Source organism: Phocoena phocoena, chromosome 10 (assembly GCF_963924675.1).
Source record: "Phocoena phocoena chromosome 10, mPhoPho1.1, whole genome shotgun sequence".
Classification (NCBI taxonomy): Eukaryota; Metazoa; Chordata; class Mammalia; order Artiodactyla; family Phocoenidae; genus Phocoena; species Phocoena phocoena.
The window spans coordinates 79790590-79813527 of record NC_089228.1 but is presented as its reverse complement, the minus strand read 5'-3'; the positions used below and the strand labels follow the sequence as shown (position 1 = coordinate 79813527).

The 22938-nt window shown below is 40.7% G+C and overlaps 1 protein-coding gene across 1 annotated transcript in view; it reads right to left on the bottom strand.

Annotated features, from left to right (window-relative positions):
* EFHC1 (EF-hand domain containing 1) overlaps positions 1-17273 on the bottom strand; it is a 60440-nt gene extending 43167 nt beyond the window's left edge. The window contains exons 1-3 of the mRNA XM_065885323.1: positions 17146-17273; positions 8898-9119; positions 753-1040 (exon numbers count right to left, since the gene is read on the bottom strand). Of these exons, the coding sequence (XP_065741395.1) occupies positions 753-1040; positions 8898-9119; positions 17146-17208 (573 nt within the window). The 5' untranslated portion in view covers positions 17209-17273. The remainder of the gene's footprint in view (positions 1-752; positions 1041-8897; positions 9120-17145) is intronic.
* Positions 17274-22938: the final 5665 nt, after the last annotated feature.

Genomic DNA, 22938 nt, shown 5'->3' with positions numbered 1-22938 from the left:
CACATGTGGCATTAGGTCACATGGGATTAAAGGCATAAAAAATTCAGGAACTGTAATTTTGCTACTAAAATTTTTTTTAAGTGAAACATATTTGGAATTTATTTCCTAATACCTACACTTTGTGCTAAAGAAAGTGCTCTCTCTCACTCGCTTCTTCCTCTCTCTCTCTCTATAATTAAGTATAAGTTATCAAAAAATCCATATTTACGAAATAGAGAAATGGAGGATTTTTCTCACTGTAAAAAAGTGTTTTCCTTTAAAAATGCTTTTATTCCAGGAATTCTTTAGATATCAAGTTTCCCTAGAACAAAGCAAGTATGAGTTACGGAAAAAATACGAATTGTACAAAAAATTTTAGGCTCATATCTGCTAATAGTGGTAGTGTTATTTTTGTAAACCCAAACTTCAGCTAAATTGCCCAGTGCCTCTTCCATATTTCTACCCCATCAAGGGAACTAGCTCCCCTATTCTCTGTCTGAACTGGCATGTGAACTGATTTCTTATCAAATGATTCAGCTGTGAAGGGAATTTAACTTTATTTGAATGGATATGTAGCAATATCATTTTGAAAAAAATGATGTCACTACATAGTGATGGCATGTAGGACATAGACAAATGCCAAATTAACCTACACAATAATCCACTCAGGACAGATGATCAGTGCCCTCCTCTTACCCTAACAAGTGACATGTATCCTTCCGTAGATTAGAATAATGCCTAAGCACCACAGCTTCCAAAAACATATACTATACCTGTGTGAACTTGTCACAGTCAACAATGCGAAAAGTTCTGCCATAAATTGTGATGTTTATTCCTCGGTTTAGGTCTTTCCAATGGTAATGGTCTCCCCGGTCATTCTTGGCTAGGCGCTGCCGTTTGATTAACTTGCCTTGAGGGATCCCGGAGTTTTCCACAACAGGCTCTATGACAGACATGCTGTCATCTTCCAGATAGTAGTAAATGTTCACTTGGCGGATCCTGTAATGTTCCTCAGTTGACAGAGGAACATCTTCTTGGAAATAGGCATCAAATTTCAGCACCTGTAATACAAAAAGGAGGGAAAAATGGTGTATTAGTGTCTCATCCAAAAATACCAAGTACCTTCCTGTGCAGAGAACCACTCAGGGAGATTCGAATACTCATCACTCCCATCTTCTAAGTCAAGGGCTGCCAAACTACGATCACGGGACAAACCTACCCCTGCCACCTGTTTCTGTATAACCTGCAAGCTAAGAATGTTTTCATATTTAAATTGTTGAAAAATCAAAAGAAGAATAAAAATTCAAAACACATGGAAATTATACGAAATAATTAACACGTAATTGCTAATGGTTGCTTTCCCATTACGAGGGCAGAGCTGAGTAGCTGGGCTGCTGCTATGGACTGAACTGTCTGCCACCCCCACAATACTCATATGTTGGAACCCTAACCCCCAACGTGACTGTATTTGGAAATAGGGTCTTTAGGAGGTAATTCGGATTAAATGAGCCCTAAGGGTGGGGCCCTAATCCAACAGAACCGGTGGCTTTGTAAGAAGAGGAAGAGAGCTCCCCCCTCTCTTAGCCCACAGGCACTGAGGAACGGCCACGTGAGGACACAGCAAGAAGGCATCTCTCTGGAAGCCAGGAAGAGAGACTTCACCAGAAACCAAATTAGCAGGAGTCCTGATCTTGGACTTGAAGCCTCCAGAACTGTGAGAAAATTAATTTCTATTGTTTAAGTCACCTGTCTGTCTGTATTTTATTATGGCAGCTCGAACAGACAAAGACAGCTGCAAAGCCCAAAATATTTATTATTTGGCTCTTCACAGAAAAAGCCTGCTGGCCTCTGCTCTAAATATTCAAACTACGTGTTAGACTGTTTATTAACACGTTCCTTGACAAGATGGCTTAAAGATCTTAACTCTACTAGCTTTACTTCAATGTCAAAAATCCCTCTTAGAATTTCCAGAAAGAATAAGAGACTATGACTTTTGGTTTCAAAATGAAAATGAAGTCTCCAGTCCATTTCTTTAGGAGTGCAGTCCCTTGTAGATGCACATTAATGACATTCATTCTTAGAGACTCTATATGAATGACTCTCAAATCAACAATCCACCATAGACTCTTGGGTGGCGTGTCCTCTGGAAGCATCAGCATCAGTGTAAAGTCAAAATGACACATCTACTGTACGTTTGAAAAAACACTTAAAAACAATATAAAAAGCTTATGTTGGGAATTCCCTGGTGGTCCAGTGGTTAGGACTCTGCGCTTTCACTGACAAGGACGCCGGTTCGAGCCCTGGTCTGTGCACTAAGATCCTACAAGCGGCGCGGCGTGGCCAAAAAAAAAAAAAGCTCATGTTGACATGCGTTGGGATTTTTAAATGTCTATAATTCTATTTTTAATACTTCTTTTCAGGGCAAGAACGTATTAGAATGATGCTTCAGGGAGGCAAGAGTGTTAACCCAAACCTCTACTAGAGTAAGAGGAACAAACCAAGGAGACTCTTTAGTGAAGACAATTATGGCTCAATGGATGGGAAGATGAGATAATATATAATGTCTGCTGTGGAAGAACAAGATAAAAAGCAAAAGAGAACGGGCAGCTGCATAGGAGAAATATGAATATAATGGAGTCAAGACCTTAAAACTCATAATAAAAAGATGAGATGGATGAATGTAATGGAATGTTTAAAGGAGAAAAATCATATGGTAAAAGCAAAAGACAAAGATCCTTTTAAAGTAACATTTTACAACAGTTGCAAAGAATTGAAAGAGGACATGATCAGTAATTCACGTACGAAATGGTCTGTACCTGAGCCACAGGCTTACACAGATTTACCTGAGAAGATAACTCTGTAGAGCAGACGGTGAGCTGGATTTTAGACTTCCTGAATTCAGCATGCACGGTTACTGTGGCAGGAGGCAACCTGAGACGCAGGGCTGGGTTTTGGGAAAGAAGCCAGTATTAGAGGAGAATCAGGATGACTCAACATTCTGACCTGAGCAACCGAGAAAATGGAACTGCTGTCAATCTGATACAGAGCAGAATGCAGTGGAGCAGGTTTGGGGGGGTGGGAAACAAAATTAGGGGTTTGGTTTTGAACACGTTTAGTTTCAGATATCCATTGAACATTCAAGAGGAGATGTCAGATAGGCAGTTACATGTAGAATTCAGGACACAATTCACTGTGTAAAGCAGGGGTCCCCAACCCCCGGGCCGCACAGCAGGACATGGGTGGCTGGCGGGCAAGTGAAACTTCATCCGTATTTACAGCTGCTCCCCATCGATTGCGTTACCACCTGAGCTCCGCCTCCTGTCAGCAGAATTATTTCACTATATATTACAATGTAATAATAATAGAAATAAAGTGCACAGTAAGTGTAATGCACTTGAATCATCCCGAAACCTTTACCCGCCCCTCTCCCCGGGGTCCGTGGAAAAACCGTCTTCCACGAAACCGGTCTGAGGTGCCAAAAAGGTTGGGGACTGCTTGCGTAAAGGACATTTCAAGGCATGAGTCTGGACCAAAGTAGTGAGCATAGACAAAGAAGAAAACGAAAGATTGAAGCCTGGGGCACCCCCAGTTTCCTATGCCATCTGTTTTCTAAGATGAAAGGGATGAAAATACCTTTGGCAACAGGAACCTGGCCTCAGAATGGGAGGCTGGGAAAAGATACACACACATTTTAAAGGCTCAAATAATCAGAATTTTTTGCATCCTGTATTTTAAAATGTTAATGATAATGAGTTATTTAAAAACAAACCTTATAGACTTATGCCATGTGATCAGTACAAATGAATCCTAATCTCCTATCTTTGTACATTTACAGTAGTGAATTGTGACCACATGATCACTTTGTAAAATCCAAAACATTCCTTTTGAAGCAAAGAAAAATGAAATAATGCAAAATTAAATAATGCACAGTAAAAGTGTTCACTTTATATTCATTCTAGTACATTCAGATTGTGCAGGGAAAAGAAGTAACTGATTATGTATATATGGTATATTTGGTATTTATTGAAGAAACTGACTATTCAGTTAACTAGGGCACTAAATTCTTATGTTCTCGGTTATTTGGCAGTTTGTTGTCTGACATAAACTGTAAGTGGTAAAAAATTTTACCCATTAAAAAAAAAACCCTAGAAGTTTTTTTCTGTCTGTACATTTATCTCTGATTTTTTAATATGAATCAGTTTGTGCAATAAAGTACTTGGGTTTCCTCTGGCATATGATCTATACATATGGCTAAAACTACATGTTTTCACCATGTAAGTCATATTACAGAGAGCCAGACCAACATGTGAAGACTCAGGAAAAAATACTCTAACCCTGAATGTACTTATTTATTTGACTGTTAATCAAAAAGGCACTTAGCTACTTATTAAGAACAGAATTAAGAGTTCTGTGCTCCACCCAGAAAGAAATGACTAGAAAAGAGTTAATCTAGGAAAACTGTTTAGCAAGTAGTTAAGATAACATTAGCTTTCCCAGGTAGAATAAGAAGGAAATATATTATGTAAAAAGGAAGGAAAAAGTAATATTTAGATACTGTGTTTAAAAATTTATTTTTCATGGAATTTTACAGCTGGGTAGATTCCTACATGTATTCTAACTAATTATATAGATGAGGACACTAAATACTGAGAGTCCTCAAGGTGCCAACACAACACCCAGAATTAGAATCCACGTCTCCTAACTCCCAGGAAGTGCTCAGAATGCCCCAAGAAACTTGGCACTATTCGCAATGATGTCAAATTGATGGGGAAGATGCTGAATATTTTCATATCACATACAATTATAAAAAGCCTAGGTACACTTTTTAAATTATTTTTAGTTTATTATATCTGTGCATTGCATGCTCAGCTTGCCAATTTTCAGCAGTGACACTAATATGTTAATTTTATTTCTTAAATAATGATTCATCTCATTTTTTTCAACTAATATTTATTGAGTACCAATCACAGAATAGACCAGATGAGTCCTTGCGCTAATGAAGTATACACTCAAGTAGGACAGATAAACACTAAACAAATCAGCAATACAAACTGTAACACACTACTGTGAAGGAAACAAAAAAATGATAGAGAAAAATACAGAGGGACCACCTTAGCATAGTGGCCAGAAAAAGCTTCATAGTAAGTCACACTGAAGGATGAGATGGAGTCAGCTGCTTAAGAGCAGAGGGAAAGCTATTCCAGGTAGGGGGAACAGCACATGCAAAGGTCCTGGGGTGGTGTATTACAATCTCAAGAAAATAAGGAAAATAAATCTAGTGTGACTGAAACACAGTGGGTGAGGAAAAGAGAGGCCCAGGAAAAAGCTGCAGAAACAGCAGTTAGGGCCAGGTCTCGTGGTGACTGCAGGAAACCTGTACAGTTGTGTATATGATGAGAAAGCCATGGAGAAGTATTTTGGTCAGTACGTGACATGTTCTGAAATTTATTTTTAAAAGACAGGCCTGGCTGTTCTGTGGGAAATGAATTAATGTTAATAGTGGAGTTGGAAATATGTAAATGGATTAGTTATATATTTTAGAGACAGAAATGACAGAGCTTGATGATAAGATTGGATGTGGGTTTTGAGGGAAAAGAAGAGTCAAGGATGACTTTCAGGAAGGGGGGGATAAATTAGGAGTTTGGGATTAACAGATACATACTGCTATATGTGAAATAAATAACCAACAAGGACCCACTGTATAACTCAGGGAACTATACTCAATATTTTGTATAATAACCTTATAATAATAAGGGAAAAGAATCTGAAATAGATATATATATATATGTATAACTGAACCACTTTGCTGTACACCTGAAACACACATTGTAAATCAACTATACTTCAATTAAAAAAATAAAATAAAATAAATTTTTTAAAAAGGATGACTTTCAACTGGGGGCTAGAGCAGCTGGGTAGTGGTAATGTTCCCCCTGAGAAGTGATATCATGAGAGCTGTGCTTTGGGGAATAAACCAAGCAGTAGACCTGTTATGAGCATAAAAAACATGAGACTAATACAACAGTTAACGACATGTTAGCTGTTAACACGCTGCTTGTCTGAACTAAGATAGCGGGAGAGGAAAGGGAAGTGAGAGATACTCGACTCGGCAAATCACTGAATGTGGGGAGTGAAGCAAGAAAGAGCCAAACGTGGCTCAGGTTTCAAGCTCTTCAAGCTTGGATTACCGAGGGGAACACAGAAGGAGCACATCTGCGGGAAAAGGTGATGAGCTGAGCTACAGAGGTGCCAACAGCTCATCAGGTGAAGAGATCCCGCGGCAGGTCTGGAGTTTCAATGAGGTCAGAATTGGAAATAAACATTGACAGTTGTCTACCTTGAGATGACAGCTGAAAACACAAAAGTGGGTGAAATCTCTCAACAATATAGAATAAGGAATGAGAACAGAACCTTGAAAACACTTACCGTTAATAAATGAGAGGAGGAAGGAAGGCCAGAGCAGGAGCATTGAGAGAGATAGACAGAGAGAAGAAAACCAGGAGAGTGAAGAGTCCTGGTAGCAAAAGAAAAGCAGAGTTTCAAAGAGTAAAGGGGGTCAGCAATGGCAGATGTTGTAAACAGGTAAAAGAGAATGCTGGTAAAGAAAACCTCTCCAGATCTGACAAGTAAAACAACACTGGCTACTAAGAAAAAGTAGTTTGGGGCTCGAGGGTGAAGAAGTCAGCTTCTAAGTGAAGTGACAATCAAGGGAGGAAAAAAGTTGCTTAAAGGGTTACAAGTAGAAAGAAGGTTTCTTAAGACAAGATGGTATGACCCTAGGTAGAGAAATACTCACCTGAGTGTTTGAAATGGCAGCAGGATGGAAGTTAAAGATGAAGAGGATGAAAGAGGAACACAGAGTGGGAAGTTAGCCTGGGAAATGGATACAGTGGGTGATGATGACGAGAACCGTACGGGAGCAAAGAGAAAGATGCAGGCACTCCTTGGAGATATCCTGATCTTTATAATCTGCATAAGAAATACTTACATTCTAAGGATGAGGAACAGTACAAAGAATGTCCAAAACATGGACAAATATGTTGGCTATTAAGTGGACTTCTGGGTATTACCAAAAAATTTAAACTCTGATCTAATTCAGAAAACCCATAGTTTTCTTATCACACAAAAAAATCCTAGTTTCAAAACCATGCATTTAACTACTCTACCTCATTATCTATGGTAAGAATCATTTATAGGAAATGGTGATGATCCAAGTAAAACGAATAGGAAAACAAAAATGTAAATATTCTTTTCATGAGCACTATCTTTAAAGAAATTAATTACAAATAATATTTTAAAAGTATAAATTAAGTAATGACAATTAGCATAAAATTACATAGAAAAACAAAAACTAAGAAGCTTACTTCCTATTCTGGCACAATTCTCCCTCTTTGAATTTCATTAATACTTTTTTTCTTAAGTCTTTACTGAATTTGTTACAATATTGCTTCTGCTTTATGTTTTGGTTTTTTGGTCGCGAGGCATGTGGGATCTTAGCTCCCCGACCAGGGGTCGAACCTGCACCCCCTGCATTGGAAGGCAAAGTCTTAACCACTGGACCATCAGGGAAGTCCCTCATTAATACTTTATCACGTTCTAGTTTACGATAGTTATTTGCGATTGTTTTCAGTAAAAATTGAACCTAACCATTTGTATCTTGATAAACTGTTAAATGCCTATCCCACTCCTCTCTTGTATTTTCACCCGTTTCCCTTTTCTGCTGGTTTTGCAGTGCCTGTCACAGCTGTAAATAAACAAGAGAAACAAGAAAAAGGTAAAGAAATACCCAATCATATCATTGATATGGATGTTTAGGTTCAGCCTATAAGTGGACATGTCAACGTGTTTGTATCAAATGAGTTAGTTGAGATGGGGAAGGGGAGATGATATAGATTACATCTGATACATTAAAAAAAATTTTAATTAAGTGATTATTAATGTAAATGGCATATTTTCACCACTAGATTATTTTGTACCTTCCAGCCTCTAGCTTCAACAGAGGCTGGAAGGTACAAAATATCTTTATTAATAAATTTTTATTTATTAATAAAGATTGGCCAGCTGGATGAAAATGGTATAGACATTTAACAAAAATAATAAAATGAAACGTAAGACCAAAAAAAGAGAGAAATAAGATAGGCTAGGAGTAAATGAAGAAAGCTAACTTATAAAAACTAGTCAGTAGTTCTCACAGCCGTTATACATAAAAATCATCTAGAAATTAGAATCAGTGAGGGCTGGGGCAACATCCAAGTTTCTTAAAAGTCCCACCAGTAATTCTGCTGCATGGCTAGGGTTAGGACAAGCTCACCTTAGTGAAAAGAGGAAGCTCAGTGACAAGGAAAATCAAGGATGATGTGGAAATGTTAACAGACGGAAATAAAGTAACTCACATTACAAAAGCATAAGGGTAAATAAGACACAAACAAAAATGTTATACTACCCTTTGGTTATATTATGCCAAATCTGAAACGTTCCCTGAAAAACAAAACTTACGGAGACAGCCTGGAGAAAACCGACAACAGATGAAGTCATCGTCACGATGACACTCTGCACTACACAGAGATTAAGGATTTGTCATTACTACAGAATATAGGATTTTTAAAAAGTAGAAAACACAGAACAGGTAAACATAGCAATATGAACTCAAGAATTCAGAACTCATCCAACTTTTTTAAACTGTATTTAGAAAATATTTCAGTGACGTCTACAGGGAATTATTTTCTGTAATCGGCTTCCTGAGTAAAGAAAGGGTCTTTCAATCCTGAGTTCAGCTGTCTATGACTAAGGGTTGGGGCATTTGAACAATTTTCTCCTCAGAGTGTCTGGAGAGGCTGTGGTTTACTGTTGACTTTTCTGCAAACAGTTGGCTCTCAGAGATTTGAATTCAAGGGGTACCCTTCCATCCCAGATGATACCTTTTTGTCGAAAGCCACATAGGCAGGAATGAATTCTGCGCGCGGGGCCTGCTTGGGCTGGCCGTACGTGAGGACTGGTGCCTTGCTGGCCAGCTTGTCCAGCTCAGCCTGAGACAGCTGGCTGACCTGGAGCCGGTCCCCGCCGATCCCAACTGTTGGATGTCGAACAACTGCATAGCCATTCCTATAGCCAAGCGTCTGGCTTCTATGAAATGCTGTTTTCTGAAGAAAAAAACGAAGTGTGTCTTTATATTATAAATATTTGTTAGGTAAAAAAGCTAACTTTCAAAAATATAACTTCAACCTTTGTTTATAAACATCCACAAACCTTACATCAAAAAGTTTACCTACTTTAGAAGGTTCTTGTATTTTAAGCTAAAACACTCGGTCAGAAAGGAGGGATGCAGCAGCCTGATCTTAAAATAAAACTTAAAGCCCTGCTGCTGAAAGTCCAATTTAATTACCAACTCACTTTCCACAAAAGGCTAAAATATTATCACATGTATACTCCTAATTTTGTACTAGTCTTCCCATGTTTTTCATTTTATCTGGTGGTCATAAACCATGGAACTGAGAAGATCTAGTTCTGTGAAATGAATTTTTACCTGAAATGAAACAAAGGCCCTCTTGCTACAGTGATGCTAATATATTCATATAACTTTTTGGAAAGCAAATGGATATTACAGACTTAAATTGAACAGACTTGAACTCAATAATTCCACCCCCAATTCTTTAAGGATATAACCCAAAATTACAGGAAAGAACAATATGCCTAAGGCTGACCATTATAATGTTCAATAGTTATAATTATAATAGTAGATTATAATAGTTATAATTACAATAGTAAAACATGCCATGGGAAACAATCTAAAAGACAAGCATGAGTAACTGACGGAAAGCTCACCTAATGGGCTATTATGCAGCCATTAAAGACCATGTGGTAATCTGGGAAAAATATTTATGATTTAATAAGTCCAAAAAAGCAGCTTACAAAATTATATGCATCATTAATTATAAGCATGCAAACACGTGCACAAAAAAGGCTAGACTTGGAGAATGTTCTCTGTCTGTACTATACATTTCTGATTATGGTTTTTTTTTTTTTTTACAATCAACACATTTTTATTGGTAAATGGAAAAAACAAAAGATTACAGAAAAAAAGTGGAAAGGAAATATTTTTGAAGGCAGAGGAGACCAAAACAGTGGCGTAGGATACCCAGCCTCCCCATCCCTCCACAAAGATCAATGGTTGGACAGCTGTCCATGAACACCTCTGGAAGAGGTCCAGAGTCCATTTAGGAGGTTTCAGCAACACAGTAAAACAAAAAACTGAGGATATTCACACAGGAAGAGAAGGAAGACAACCCATTTTCTCTGCATCATCCCATCCCCCAAGCCAGCACTGTTCAGCCCCAGGATGCAACTTCCCCTCAACCAGGAAAGGAAAAGCAGAGTGGGCAGTCAGCTCTCCAGTCGTTTGGAGACACTGCACGAAGGTCCCACCTCAGTTTCATCCCACAGACTAGTGAAGTAGAAGTGTACAGAGCCAGTTAGGAACAAGGAAGAAAAAAGTAGGGGCTACTGGCAGCACCCATTCAGTGGGAGCCACTGTGGTTCACAGAGACCTGCTTGGCAGACAAACAGCAGATTTTGACCCACAGCCAACAGCCAGCATAGCTGCAGCTGCCATGTATCCCCTGCAGACTTCACCAGCTTTTGTCCCACAGGCATTCAGGGTTGCCCAGGCCACCACCTGAGTCCCTCCTGGCTCCCTCCTCTCCCCTGTCCCCAGCAGAGCCCAGGAACCACACAGGCAGCCAGCTTAGGCCTCTAGAAAGCGATGAAGAAAAAAACTGCCAACCAAGAGTACTTTACCCAGAAAAGTTGTCCTTCAGAAAGGAAGGCAAGATAAAGACTTTTCCTAATAAGTATAAGCTAAAGGACTTTGTCACCACTGAGTTTGCCTTACATGAAATGCTGAAAAGAGTTCTTTGAGCTGAAACAAAAAGGTGTTTATTAGTAACATGAAACTATACAACACACTGGTAAAGGTAAATGGAGACACCCTAATACTGTAACATGGTGATGTGTTATCTACTTTACTATAAAGACTACTTAACCCTAGCTTCAACAATTTGTTAATGGATACACTATACAAAAAGATGTAAATGGTGACATCAAAAAAATAAGGGGCGGGGAGTAAAAGGGTAGATTTTTATGTGAACAAATACAGTTGATCTGAAGGGCAAAATAGACAACAAAACAATTATAGCAAGGGACTTCAGTACCCCACTCTCAACAATGGACAGATCAGCCAGAGAAAAAAAATCAACAAGGAAAACACTGCACTTGAACCATACTTTAGATCAAAGAGACCTAACACACACATACAGAACAATCCATTCAACAGCAGCACTCTTTATTCTCAAGCATGTGCAAAACATTCTCCAGTATAGATCATATGATAGGCCACAAAATAAGTCTCAGCAATTTAAGAAGACTGAAATCATACCAAGTGTCTTTTCCAATTACAATGGCATGAAACTAGAAATCAATAAGTGAAGGAAAGCTGGAAAATTCACAAATATGTGAAAATTAAAAAACACACTCCTGAACAACCAATGAGTCAAAGAAATCAAAGGGAAATTTTAAAAATCTTGAACAGATGAAAATGGAAGCACAAAAATGAAAATCTACAGGATGCTGCAAGAGCAGGTTTAAGTTTATGATATATGCCTGCATTGAGAAATAAGATCTCAAATAAACCACTTCACTTTATACCTCAAGAAACTAGAAAAAGAAGAACTAAGCCCAAAGTCAGCAGAAGAAAGGAAATAATAAAGATCAGAGCAGAAATAAATGAAATAGACACTAGAAAAACAATAGAAATGATCAAAGAAACTAAGCTGTTTTTTTGAAAAGACAAACAAAATTGACAAACCTTTAGCTAACTGATTAAGAAAAAAGAGAGAGGACTCAAAATCAGAATGAAAAGGGAGACATTATAACTGATAGTATAGAAATACAAAGAAGCATGAGAGTCTACTATGAATAATTACATGCCAACAAACTGGATAACCTAGAAGAAATCGATAAACTCCTAGAAATGTACAACCTAGCAAGATTGAATCATGAAGAAATAGAAAATCTGAACAGACCAATAACAAGTAAGGAAACTGAATCAGGAATCAAAAACCTCCTAATAGAGAAAAGCTTGGGACCAGATGGTTTCACTGGTGAATTCTACCACTGGTGAATTCTACCAAACATTTAAAGCAGAATTAATGCCAGTCCTTCTCAAATGCTTCCAAAAAACTGAAGAGGAGGGAACACTCCCAAACTCATTTTATAAAACTAGCATTACCCTGATACCAAAGCCAGATAAGGAAACTACAATAAAATTACAGACCAATATCTCTGATGAACACAGATGTAAAAATCCTCAACAAAATACCAGCAAACCAAATTCAGCAGCACATTAAAAGAGTCATACACCATGGTCAAGTGGGACTGATTTCTGAGATGCAAGGATGGTTTAACATGTGCAAATAAATAAATGTGATACATCACATCAACAGAATGAAAGATAAAAATCACATGATCATCTCAACAGATGCAGAAAATGCATTTGGCAAAATACAATATCCTTTCATGATAAAAATGCTCAAAAAATTGGGTATAGAAGGAACATACCTCAACACAATAAAGTCCATAGATGACAAACCTACAACTAACATCATACTCAAAGGTGAAAGGTTGAAAGCTTTTCCTCTAAGATCAGTAACAAGAGAAGAATGCCTACTCTCACCATTACTATTCAACATAGTACTGGAAGTCCTTGTTAGAGCAATCAGGCAAGAAAAAGAAATAAATGGCATCCAAATAGGAAAGGAAGAAGTAAAACTGTCTTTGTTTGCAGATGATATGATCTTATACTTATAAACCTTAATGACTCCACCAAAAAACTGTTAGAACGAGTCAACAAATTCAGTAAAATTCCAGGATACAGAAATCAACATACAAAAAATCAGCTGTGTTTCTACATACCAACAGTGAACTACCTGAAAGAGAAATTAAGAAAACAATCTCATTTATGATAGCATCAAAAACAATAAAATACTTAGGAATAAATTTAACCAAGGAGGTGAAAGGCCTGTACACTGAAAACTACAAGCTTTTGATGAAAGAAACTGAAGATAACACAAATAAATGAAAAGAAACGCATATTCATGTTTTGGAAGAATTAATATTACTAAAATGTCCATACTACCCGAAGCCATCTAAGAGTCAATGCAATCAGTATCAAAATTCCAATGGCATTTTTCACAAAAATAGAAAAAAAAAATCCTAAAATTTTTATGGAGCCACAAAAGACTCTTAATAGCCAAGCAATCCTGAGAAAGAACAACAAAGTTGGAGGCATCCTGATTTCAAACTATACTACAAAACTACAGTAATCAAAACAATATGTATTGGCAGAAAAATAGACACATAGACCAATGGAACAGAATGGAGAGCCCAGAAATGAACCCTCACATATACAGTCAACTAATCTTTGGCAAGAAAGCCAAGAATACACAATGAAAAAAGGATAGTCTCTTTAATAAATGGCGTTGGGAAAACTGGATAACCACATGCAGAAGAATGAAACTGGATCCCTATCTTACACCACTCACAAAAATTAATTCAAAATGGATTAGACTTAAACATAAGACCTGAAACTGTAAAACTCCTAGAAGAAAACATAGGAAAGCTCCTTGACATTGTTCTAGGCAATGATTTTTTGGATCTGACAACAAAAGCATAAGAAACAAAAGCAAAAATAAGTAAATAAATGGGACTACATTAAACTGAAAAGCTTCTGCACAGCAAAAGAAACCATCAACAAAATGAAAAGGCAACCTACAGAATGGGAGGAAAATGTGCAGATCATGTACCTAATAAGGGGTTAATATCCAATATATAAAGAACTCATATAACCCAATAGCAAAACAAAAACAATCCAAATAAACAAAGTCTGGTTAAAAAATGGGCAGAGGAAAAAAAACGGGTAGAGGAACTGAATAGATATTTTTCCAAAAGAAGACATACAAATGGCCAAGAGGTATGTGAAAAGGTGCTTGACATCACTAATCATCAAGGAAATGCCAATTAAAACCACAATTAGATAACATCTCACACCTGCTAGGATGGCTATCATCAAAAAGACAAGAGCTAACAACTGTTGAAAAGGATGTGGAGAAAAAAACCCTTGTGGGAATGTAAATTGGTACAGCCATTATGGAAAACCGTGTGGAGGTTCCTCAAAAAATTAAAAACAGAACTACCACACAATCCAGCAATCTCATTTCTGGGTATATATCCAAAGGTAATGAAAAGAGGATCTTGAAGAGATACCTGCACCCCCTTGTTCAATACAGCATTATTCATAATAGCCAAGATATGGAAACAATGTTTCAAGCAATGGATAAAGATATGACATATATGTGTGTATGAATGTGTATATACCTATCTATACATGTATATACAATGAAATAGTATGCAGCCATGAGAAAGAAGGAAATCCTACCATTTCTGACAACTTGGATGAAACTTGAGGGCATTATGTCAAGTGAAAAACTTCAGCAAGAGAAAGACAAATACTGTATGCATGATATCATTTATATGTGGAATCTAAAAAATCCAAACTCATAGAAACAGAGAGTAGAGTGGTGGTTAACAGGGGGTGGAGGTAGAAGAAATGGGGAGAGAGTGGTCAAAGGATACAAACTTCCAGTTTATTCAGTTATAAAATGAAATCATTCTGAGGATCTAACGTACAGCATGATTATAGCTAACAATGGTGTATTATATACTTGAAAGTTAAGAGAGTAGATCTTAAATGTTCTCATCACAAAAAGGAAATGGTAATTATATGACTGGATGGAGGTGTTAGCTAATGCTATGGTGGTGATCATTTTGCAAAATACAAGCATATCAAATCAACAGGTCGTACACTTTAAATTTATACATCAATTATATATCTCAATAAAGTTGGAAAAAAGTGGAAGGGAAAATTAGAGATTATGTTAATTTTATGGAAATTTTTTTCCTTTTTCTGTTCTTCGCAATGTTGCTTTCAAAATCATATTTACACACATACATATATATACACACATAAATCATAAAATGTTTTTTATGAAAAAAATTACTGACTTACCTACCTAATTTCTTTGCAGCCCAACAACCAACCATCTCTCAGGATCTGTACTAGCATAAAAGGTGCAATAGAGTAAACTTCTTTTGCTAAGAGTTATGGACTGTGAACTTTATTTTATGGGTTGTACATTCAAGGTCACATATCAGTTGACAGGACATAACACAAATGACACAGAACAAAATGGGCTGAGGTGACTTCATCACTGGGTAACCTGTGTAACTTCAAGCTCCTCTTCTCCCACCTCTAAAGACAGAAGCAACATCATCTGCTTCATTTGCTTTTCCCGTTTGAGACAGACATCTCTACCATCACTCAGCTATACGACCTTTATCAGTGGACTTCAAGGGCACCCCAAGCAAGGCCACCTCAGGCTCCCCACCTTAGTTCCTGTGGTTCATCTTCTGAAGGTCTTGAGAGTTACACATACCTAGTCTTTCACGGCTGAAGATAGTGATCATGTTTTTCACATATCAAAATAAGGCAAATTGGCTGACACTTGGCCAGTGTATTTAAAATCTGAAAGATGTCCAATGCACAGTTCATCTTACTTGTAGTACGGCAATATATGTTCTCAGAGCCTGGCACCTCCAACCCACACCTCTGTAATCCCAAATCAAATCAACCCTGCCCCATGGGTAACCCACACTCACCAACAGCAAATGGTAAGCTGTTCCTGCACAGGGCAGGAACGTGCCTACAACATTTTTAAGTTTCATAAAACTGAAAAGTCCACTGAAGCAAAAAATCTACAATGCTGTGTCTTAATGCAGGAATAACTATGAAGAAGAGATTCAGAATCCAAATTCCCTCACCAAACAGTCAATTTCAATTCATTCTCCCAAAGAAAATAAATTGACTATGTATTTTATCTGACCTTCATGATCAGGGAGAGGAACTAATAGTTTAAATTATTAAACTATATAAATATAAATTATCGTTTCATCTCTGATAATCAGCCTATCGGCCTGCTGAATCTTAATGTTGATATTCCAACATATATTTCAGTAACCCTGAAATTTCAGAATTAAATAATAATTTTGTCAAGGGCTAAACTATGTCAGAGAAAAAAAACACAAGCCTATTTTTTTTTCTCTTCAATTTTGTCTACAGGATGCAACTAAAAACACAAAGTAGGGGAAGAGTGAAACAAAATCTAAATAGGAATCTTTTACAAAAATGTTAAAGCGAAAAGAAAAGGGCTAGGAGAAGAAAAAACAGCAACGAATCAACTGTAGTGGAGGGAATTTATGTGGAATTATCTCCTACAAAGCACCTGAAGATGGTTTGGGAGGAAGACGGCCAAGCGTTGAAAGCCTAACTTTTGGAGAAAGGACAACTGGGAAAGAAGGTTAAACAAGAACAGGGTGAAGGTGGGACCAGACTGTAGAAAAGGGACGAGATGTGGTAGACGCATAAATACGAAGGGAGGAGACTGCAATAAAAGACCTGGCAGAAAGAAGCCAATGGGTGGAAGTGGTAAATAAGACAGGAAATGCAGCTGGGAGTGGGAGCGCTTACTAGGTCTAGGATTCAGAAGAGGAAGAACGCGGGCGGGAAAGATAGGCCTGGGGAGAGTGGGTGGGATGGGGCTGTGGAAATAAGGATGAAGGTGTAGAGAGGCTGATTCGGGGAAAGGGCCCAGACTAGGAGGGAGGGTTTAAGGGTGGAGCTCATCAGAGAAGGGTATGGGGGTGGGAGAATGAGCTAGAGAGAGGACCGAGGGGGAGCTCGGGAGCAAGGTGGGGAAGTCAGTGATCTAGAGGAGGCAGAGGCTTGAGGAGAGCAGCAAGTAAGAACGCTGGGAGGCCAAGACACTGCCAGGGTGGAGTGGAAAAACTAGAGAGGAATGGGCGGAGGGCAAAATGGGACAGGGAGGGTAAGGCTGGGTGAGGGAGAAAAGAGAACAAGGTTGGGGCAGAGGGACGGGTTTGAAGGGAAAGAGGACAAACTCGAGCGGACGAGAAAGGAGACGCAATCTTTCAAGCAGCTGCGAGCCCTCCGAGGCCGCCCGGGGGTGGGGGCAGGGGGTTGGGCAGAGAAGTCCTCACCGTGGAGTCCTTAAAGGACATGCCCGGGAGAAAGGGCAGGCCATGCAATGGGTTGGACATCATCGCACCCGCTCTCGCCGCGGCCACCTCGGTCGGGTTTGGTCCTCCCGCCTTGCCGTGGGGGCCAGCGGCTCCTTGGTAACGCCAAACACCCCGAGAGCTCGCGGCAGAGCGCCCGGGCCTGAGGCGCAGGCGTACTGGATCTGCGCGTGCGCAGCCCGCGGGACTGGGCGCTCTCGCGGGAGTGTGGCCTCGGCGAGCTGGCCCCGCCCCTCCCCTCTCGGGACCTAGCGACGTGAGAGCGGGTGGGAGGGGCGAGAGGAGGCACTTGTGATGACGGGATGGTTCTCGCCTTGAGGTCCAGGGTCGGGGCGGGCCCTTAGATCAGTTAGAGGGGAAGGGGCGGTCCTTCCTGCGCTCCCACGCAGTCCTCACCGCGCTCCGCCCGCTCTCTCTTCTCCCACCTGTGGGAAAAGGGCTCTTGTCCCAGTTCACACTGAAGTGTCAGTGGTTGGTTCCGGTTGAAAGTGTTACCTTTCTCGGACCCGTGCTTCCCTGGGACCAGGGGTTGCGGATTATTCGTGGTTATAACTCTGTTGCTCAAGGATGTTCAATGAACAAATGCAACCATCTGGTCCCTAATCCTCCCACTACAGCATTCTGGTTTTTCCACTTTACCTTTCTTTATTCTACTGTCAATCCCTGCACTTCTGCACCCTCCCAGTTGTTGGCCGGGCCTTTGGGTCTTACACATTCACCGCAGGACACTCAATATTTGTTGACTGAAGAGCTACAGGGCGCTCGTGTCAATTCTCCACGTCTCTAGTATCTACCTACTTGCAGCTGTAATGAAAAGATCAGAACCAAGAGGGGAAACGCATCTCCTTCAAAGAGAAAACTAAGTCATAAGAAAAAAGCAAATAAGTGTGGCGACATATTATCAAAATCATAGGTACTCTTTTTACAAAACTTGTTTAAATTACTATCCCTTAAAAGAAATGTAATCCTATTCCTGAAACATTTTCAGGAAAGAAAAAACAAGCTATCCAGCAGCACTGAGGAGCTTAAAAAGAAAAAAAGCAAACAAAACCCAGCTGCCCAGACATTGGATTCATCGGGTCTGAAAGGAGTCTCAGGCATCTGATTTTTATAACAGCTGTTTCTGATAATGAGCCAGTTTAGGAACATGATAAAGTAACAGACCTCAATCAGAAGGCATCCGCATCATGGGGTAGTTTACTGCCAATACAGACACAGCAGCTTTAGTTTTACTGCTTCTTGTCCAAGCAAATCCCCCTGTTGGGTTTCACTAATAGGTGTAAACCTCATGGGGCCCAGGACATCAATCCACTAGTGGTAACTGAAGCAGTTATTGGTGGCTGTCTCCACACCCTGCCCAAAGAATTTCTTTCCTTTTTTTTAAAATTAATTAATTTTATTTTTGGCTGCATTGGGGCTTCGTTGCTGCACGCAGGCTTTCTCTAGCCTCGGCGAGCAGGGGCTACTCTTCATTGTGGTGTGTGGGCTTATTGTGGTGGCTTCTCTTGCTGCAGAGCACAGGGCTCTAGGCACGCGGGCTTCAGTAGTTGTGGCACGTGGGCTCAGTAGTCGTGGCCTGCGGGCTCTAGAGCCCAGGCTCAGCAGTTGTGGCCCACGGGCTTAGCTGCTCTGCGGCATGTGGGATCTTCCCAGACCAGGGCTCGAACCCGTGTCCCCTGCATTGGCAGGCGGATTCTTAACCACCACACCACCGGGGAAGCCCCGAGTTTCTTTTCTAATAACACTTCCTCTCCCCAACTACTTCTAGTTCCCATTTTTGTCCCCTCTCTTTTTTTCACCTTTACAATTTTTTTTTTTAAATTTCTACTGGTGTAGTACCTTAATGTAGGTGTTTAAAACCTTTTTTTTAAAAAATCAATGCATTGTTGAAGATACTGAAGACTTTTTTTTTTTTTTGTGGTACGCGGGCCTCTCACTGTTGTGGCCTCTCCCGTTGCGGAGCACAGGTTCCAGACGCTCAGGCTCAGCGGCCATGGCTCACAGGCCCAGCCGCACCGCGGCATGTGCGATCTTCGCAGACCGGTGCACGAACCCGCGTCCGCTGCGTCGGCAGGCGGACTCTCAACCACTGCGCCACCAGTGAAGCCCCTGAAAACGTTTAAAAGTATCTGTCCATTGCATTATATCTTAGCCACTGACCTAGAAGGGAAGTGTGGACAAAGCATGTCACCTGCCATATCAGTAAATAACGGATGTCTCCAACCATCAAGTCAGCAGCCACTGCATCTCCCCACAACTGTGCACCCTGTGGGAACTCAGGATGGAGAAAAGCAGGCTATTGGCCCAAATAGCTAAGGTGCATATAAAAGGAATGAGTTCAATGAGCCCAGACTCTGGCGCCTTCCGATACAAAGAAAAGCACTAAATTCACTAACTTGAGATGTCTGCGTTTTGTGACTAGCAGTAATCTTTTTTTTTTTTTTTTTTTTTTTGCGGTACGTGGGCCTCTCACTGTTGTGGCCTCTCCCGTTGTGGAGCACAGGCTCCGGACACTCAGGGTCAGCGGCCATGGCTCACGGGCCCAGCCACTCCGCGGAATGTGGGATCCTCCCGGACCGGGGCACGAACCCGTGTCCCCTGCATCGGCAGGTGGACTCTCAACCACTGCGCCACCAGGGAAGCCCTAGCAGTAATCTTTTGATGTTCCACCTACCTGGTTTTTGTTGCAAAAACTATGCATTTGGGCTCCTCCCTTACCTCTTTGGAGCAGTCCCTCGGAGCTATCTGAGAGGTTGTCTTCCTGGCTGGAGTCCTCAGAAAGTCCATCGAATAAAACATAACTCTCAACTTTTAGGTTGTGCATTTTTTTTTTTCCCATTCAACAGAAGGCAGCCACTGGGAGAATATTTCAAAATGGCAAGTTCAACCTCAGAATCACTGGGAACTGTAATCCTTGCTGACTCTTCAAGGTAACCTTACTCTTCCCAGTTACATGATCCCTTGCTGCCCTTTCTCTTAATAAAAGTAAATCCATGGCATTAGGAGACACTCAGAAGAGCCCTCCTGGACTAACTGCAGGGTTGCACTTGGGTCTGTATTCCCTGGGCTGGATAGGGAAGGAGCCAGTGGGGCTTGGAAAAGGTGAATCGTGCCTAAATACATTTTTCTTTGTGGCATCTGTTTCTATTGGAGGAGTGCCTTCTGCTCAAATGTCTTTCTTTCCCAGAAGAGCACACTAGTTAAATGGTTAACAGAGCGTTTTAACTACTTTCGGACACACGTAGAAATGTAAGGTGAAGGAAAATTCTCTTGGCCTGTGGCCTTGTAAAAATGCCATCACCTCTGAGGAGGGGAAGCCAGGCCATACTGCATCAGTGCTAAAAAGCGCAGGTACAGGTCTGTGAAGAGGAGGGAAGAAAGGGCGTCAGAAAACCGCTTGAACCCTGAGAAGGGTGGGTGTGATTAAGAGTTTACAGCCTGGGCTTCCCTGGTGGCGCAGTGGTTGAGAGTCTGCCTGCCGATGCAGGGGACGCGGGTTCATGCCCCAGCCCGAGGATCCCACATGCCGCGGAGCGGCTGGGCCCGTGAGCCATGGCCGCTGAGCCTGCGCGTCCGGAGCCTGTGCTCCACGGCGGGAGAGGCCACAACAGTGAGGGGCCCGCGTACCGCAAAAAAAAAAAAAAAAAAAAAAAAGAGTTTACAGCCTACTTCTCCCAATCAGGATGACTCAGCATGGATTGCACTCACCATCAACCTGCACTCACCACTTCCCACCTGTGGAATATATAGGAGAGGGCGGGAGCCTGACCATCCCCAGCAGCTAAAGTAGAAAGTGTGATGTTTGGAAGGCTGTACATAAAGCCTGGACTCAGAAGGCCACAGGGACGTTGCATGACCTTAGAGGGTGCTACAAAGCTTGGAGAATGGAAAAAAATGGGAAGATCAGACTGCCAGGGGGCCAAACCTGAAAGAGGACCTCTCTGAGGCTGGATGACGTCTCACAGGGACTCCTGATGGGAGGGGTCGGAAGGCAGAGGCTGCAAGCAGCCACCTAAAATAAAAGTCTCCTTTTTCAGCATTTTTCCCGGAGCTCGCTTTACCTAGAATTTGTTTAAAATCCTGGGACATCCTTATTCTTCAGTACCTAACATCACAGGACAGATATCAAGCAGGTTGCATGTGCGCGCGCGCGGGCCTTTCTGCAGTGATTGTGGTGCGTTACTGCCCTCTGCTGGAAGAAAACGGTACAGCAAGGTTTCTGAAAAGCAAACTCAATGACCCACCTGCAGGTTTGGAAGTACTGGGGGTGTGGCTAGTGAGTGACTATGGAGATGACACCTTGCAAGGGCGTGTCCCTCAGTCAGATGCTCTCTACCCTTCATTTCTATCACTCCGTGGTCTCTGGAATCGATTATCTGAAAAGCGTGCCTGTCAACCACTTTGATCTTTGCAAGGTATGGAGAAAGGTGAGAGAAGCCCTGATTTCTAAGCAGATTCTGGAACAGATTTAGGACCCACAGGAAATCTTCATTTGACACAAAAATCACACAGTTTGGGTTTAGGCTATTTTAGTTTTGCAGTGAGCTCCTGCCAGAGGGTTGAAAAAACTTGTGTTTCTGATGCTTTTTCCTCTAAGTCAAACCCATTCTATGACTTTAGCTGATTTACTCAGAATTCCCTTCCCTCTGAAAAATCCTATCAAACATGACCTCACAGAATTAGAGGTTCCATAGGATGTAAGCACAGGATAAGTGTTTTGTTTTGTTCAGTGCCATTTTCTCAGCTTCCACCACAGTGTCTAACACCTCTTAAATACTCAATAAACAGTTGTAAAATGACTGACCAAGTAAATGATGACTTGAAAATCACCCAGTAAAGTATTTTTCAAATAGCCAGTGGATCCCCATTACTAGGTCTTAAAACCATCTTAATGATTGTGACAACTAGAATTTTTTTTAAAAAAGAAATAGAGTGTAAATGATCAGGATGCATCCCATGTTGAATGGGTAAGAATAATTCAGTGAAAAAGTATTTTAAGATGTATAAAAACATACACATTGGCATTGTGGGTATTAGTGCGGTCAGAGTCAAAAAACTTGGAAAGTGATTAACACAACCCAGCCCCTCATTTTACTGATGAGAAATCCCCAGATCAAAAGAGATTAAGAAACCATGGGTTAATGACTGGTTACTAATCGGGTATTTCTTACACTCAACCTCAATCGTCACACAGCTGGGAAGGATATTCTTCCTTCAGCACATGAGGGATCATTGATCTTAGCATCCAGCTCGTAAGACATCTGTGCCTTAATCAGGTTCTTCACAGGATGGAGAAAAGAAGTGTTAGAGTGATATGGCAGTAATATTGATTATAGGTTTAGATTCCAAATGTGGACAGGGCACGAATCCATTGATCCAGGTCAATGGCACCCTTGAACATGGGGAAATGCCTCTGATTCCTCCTCTCCCTCTGAATATCTCAATCCACTCATCCTTCTCTCCTCTCACATATCCGGCATGAAACGAGCAGAATGTATGCAGCATGGAACAGAAAGTGAAATGCCTGTTTGGGCGCCCTGAGGGCTACATTCATGTCCTCACTGTGTCTTGAATATTTGTGTGAGCTTGGACAACTTACCTACCTGTGTTTCTGGTTTCTTCATCTCTAAAATGAAAAGTCTGGACCAGAATTAATGATCATTAATCGTTTTGAAAACCTAGTGAAAGCTATGGGTCCTGTCTCCCCCAAATGTGCATACTCACAGGTATAAATGTTAGTTATGATTTTATGGA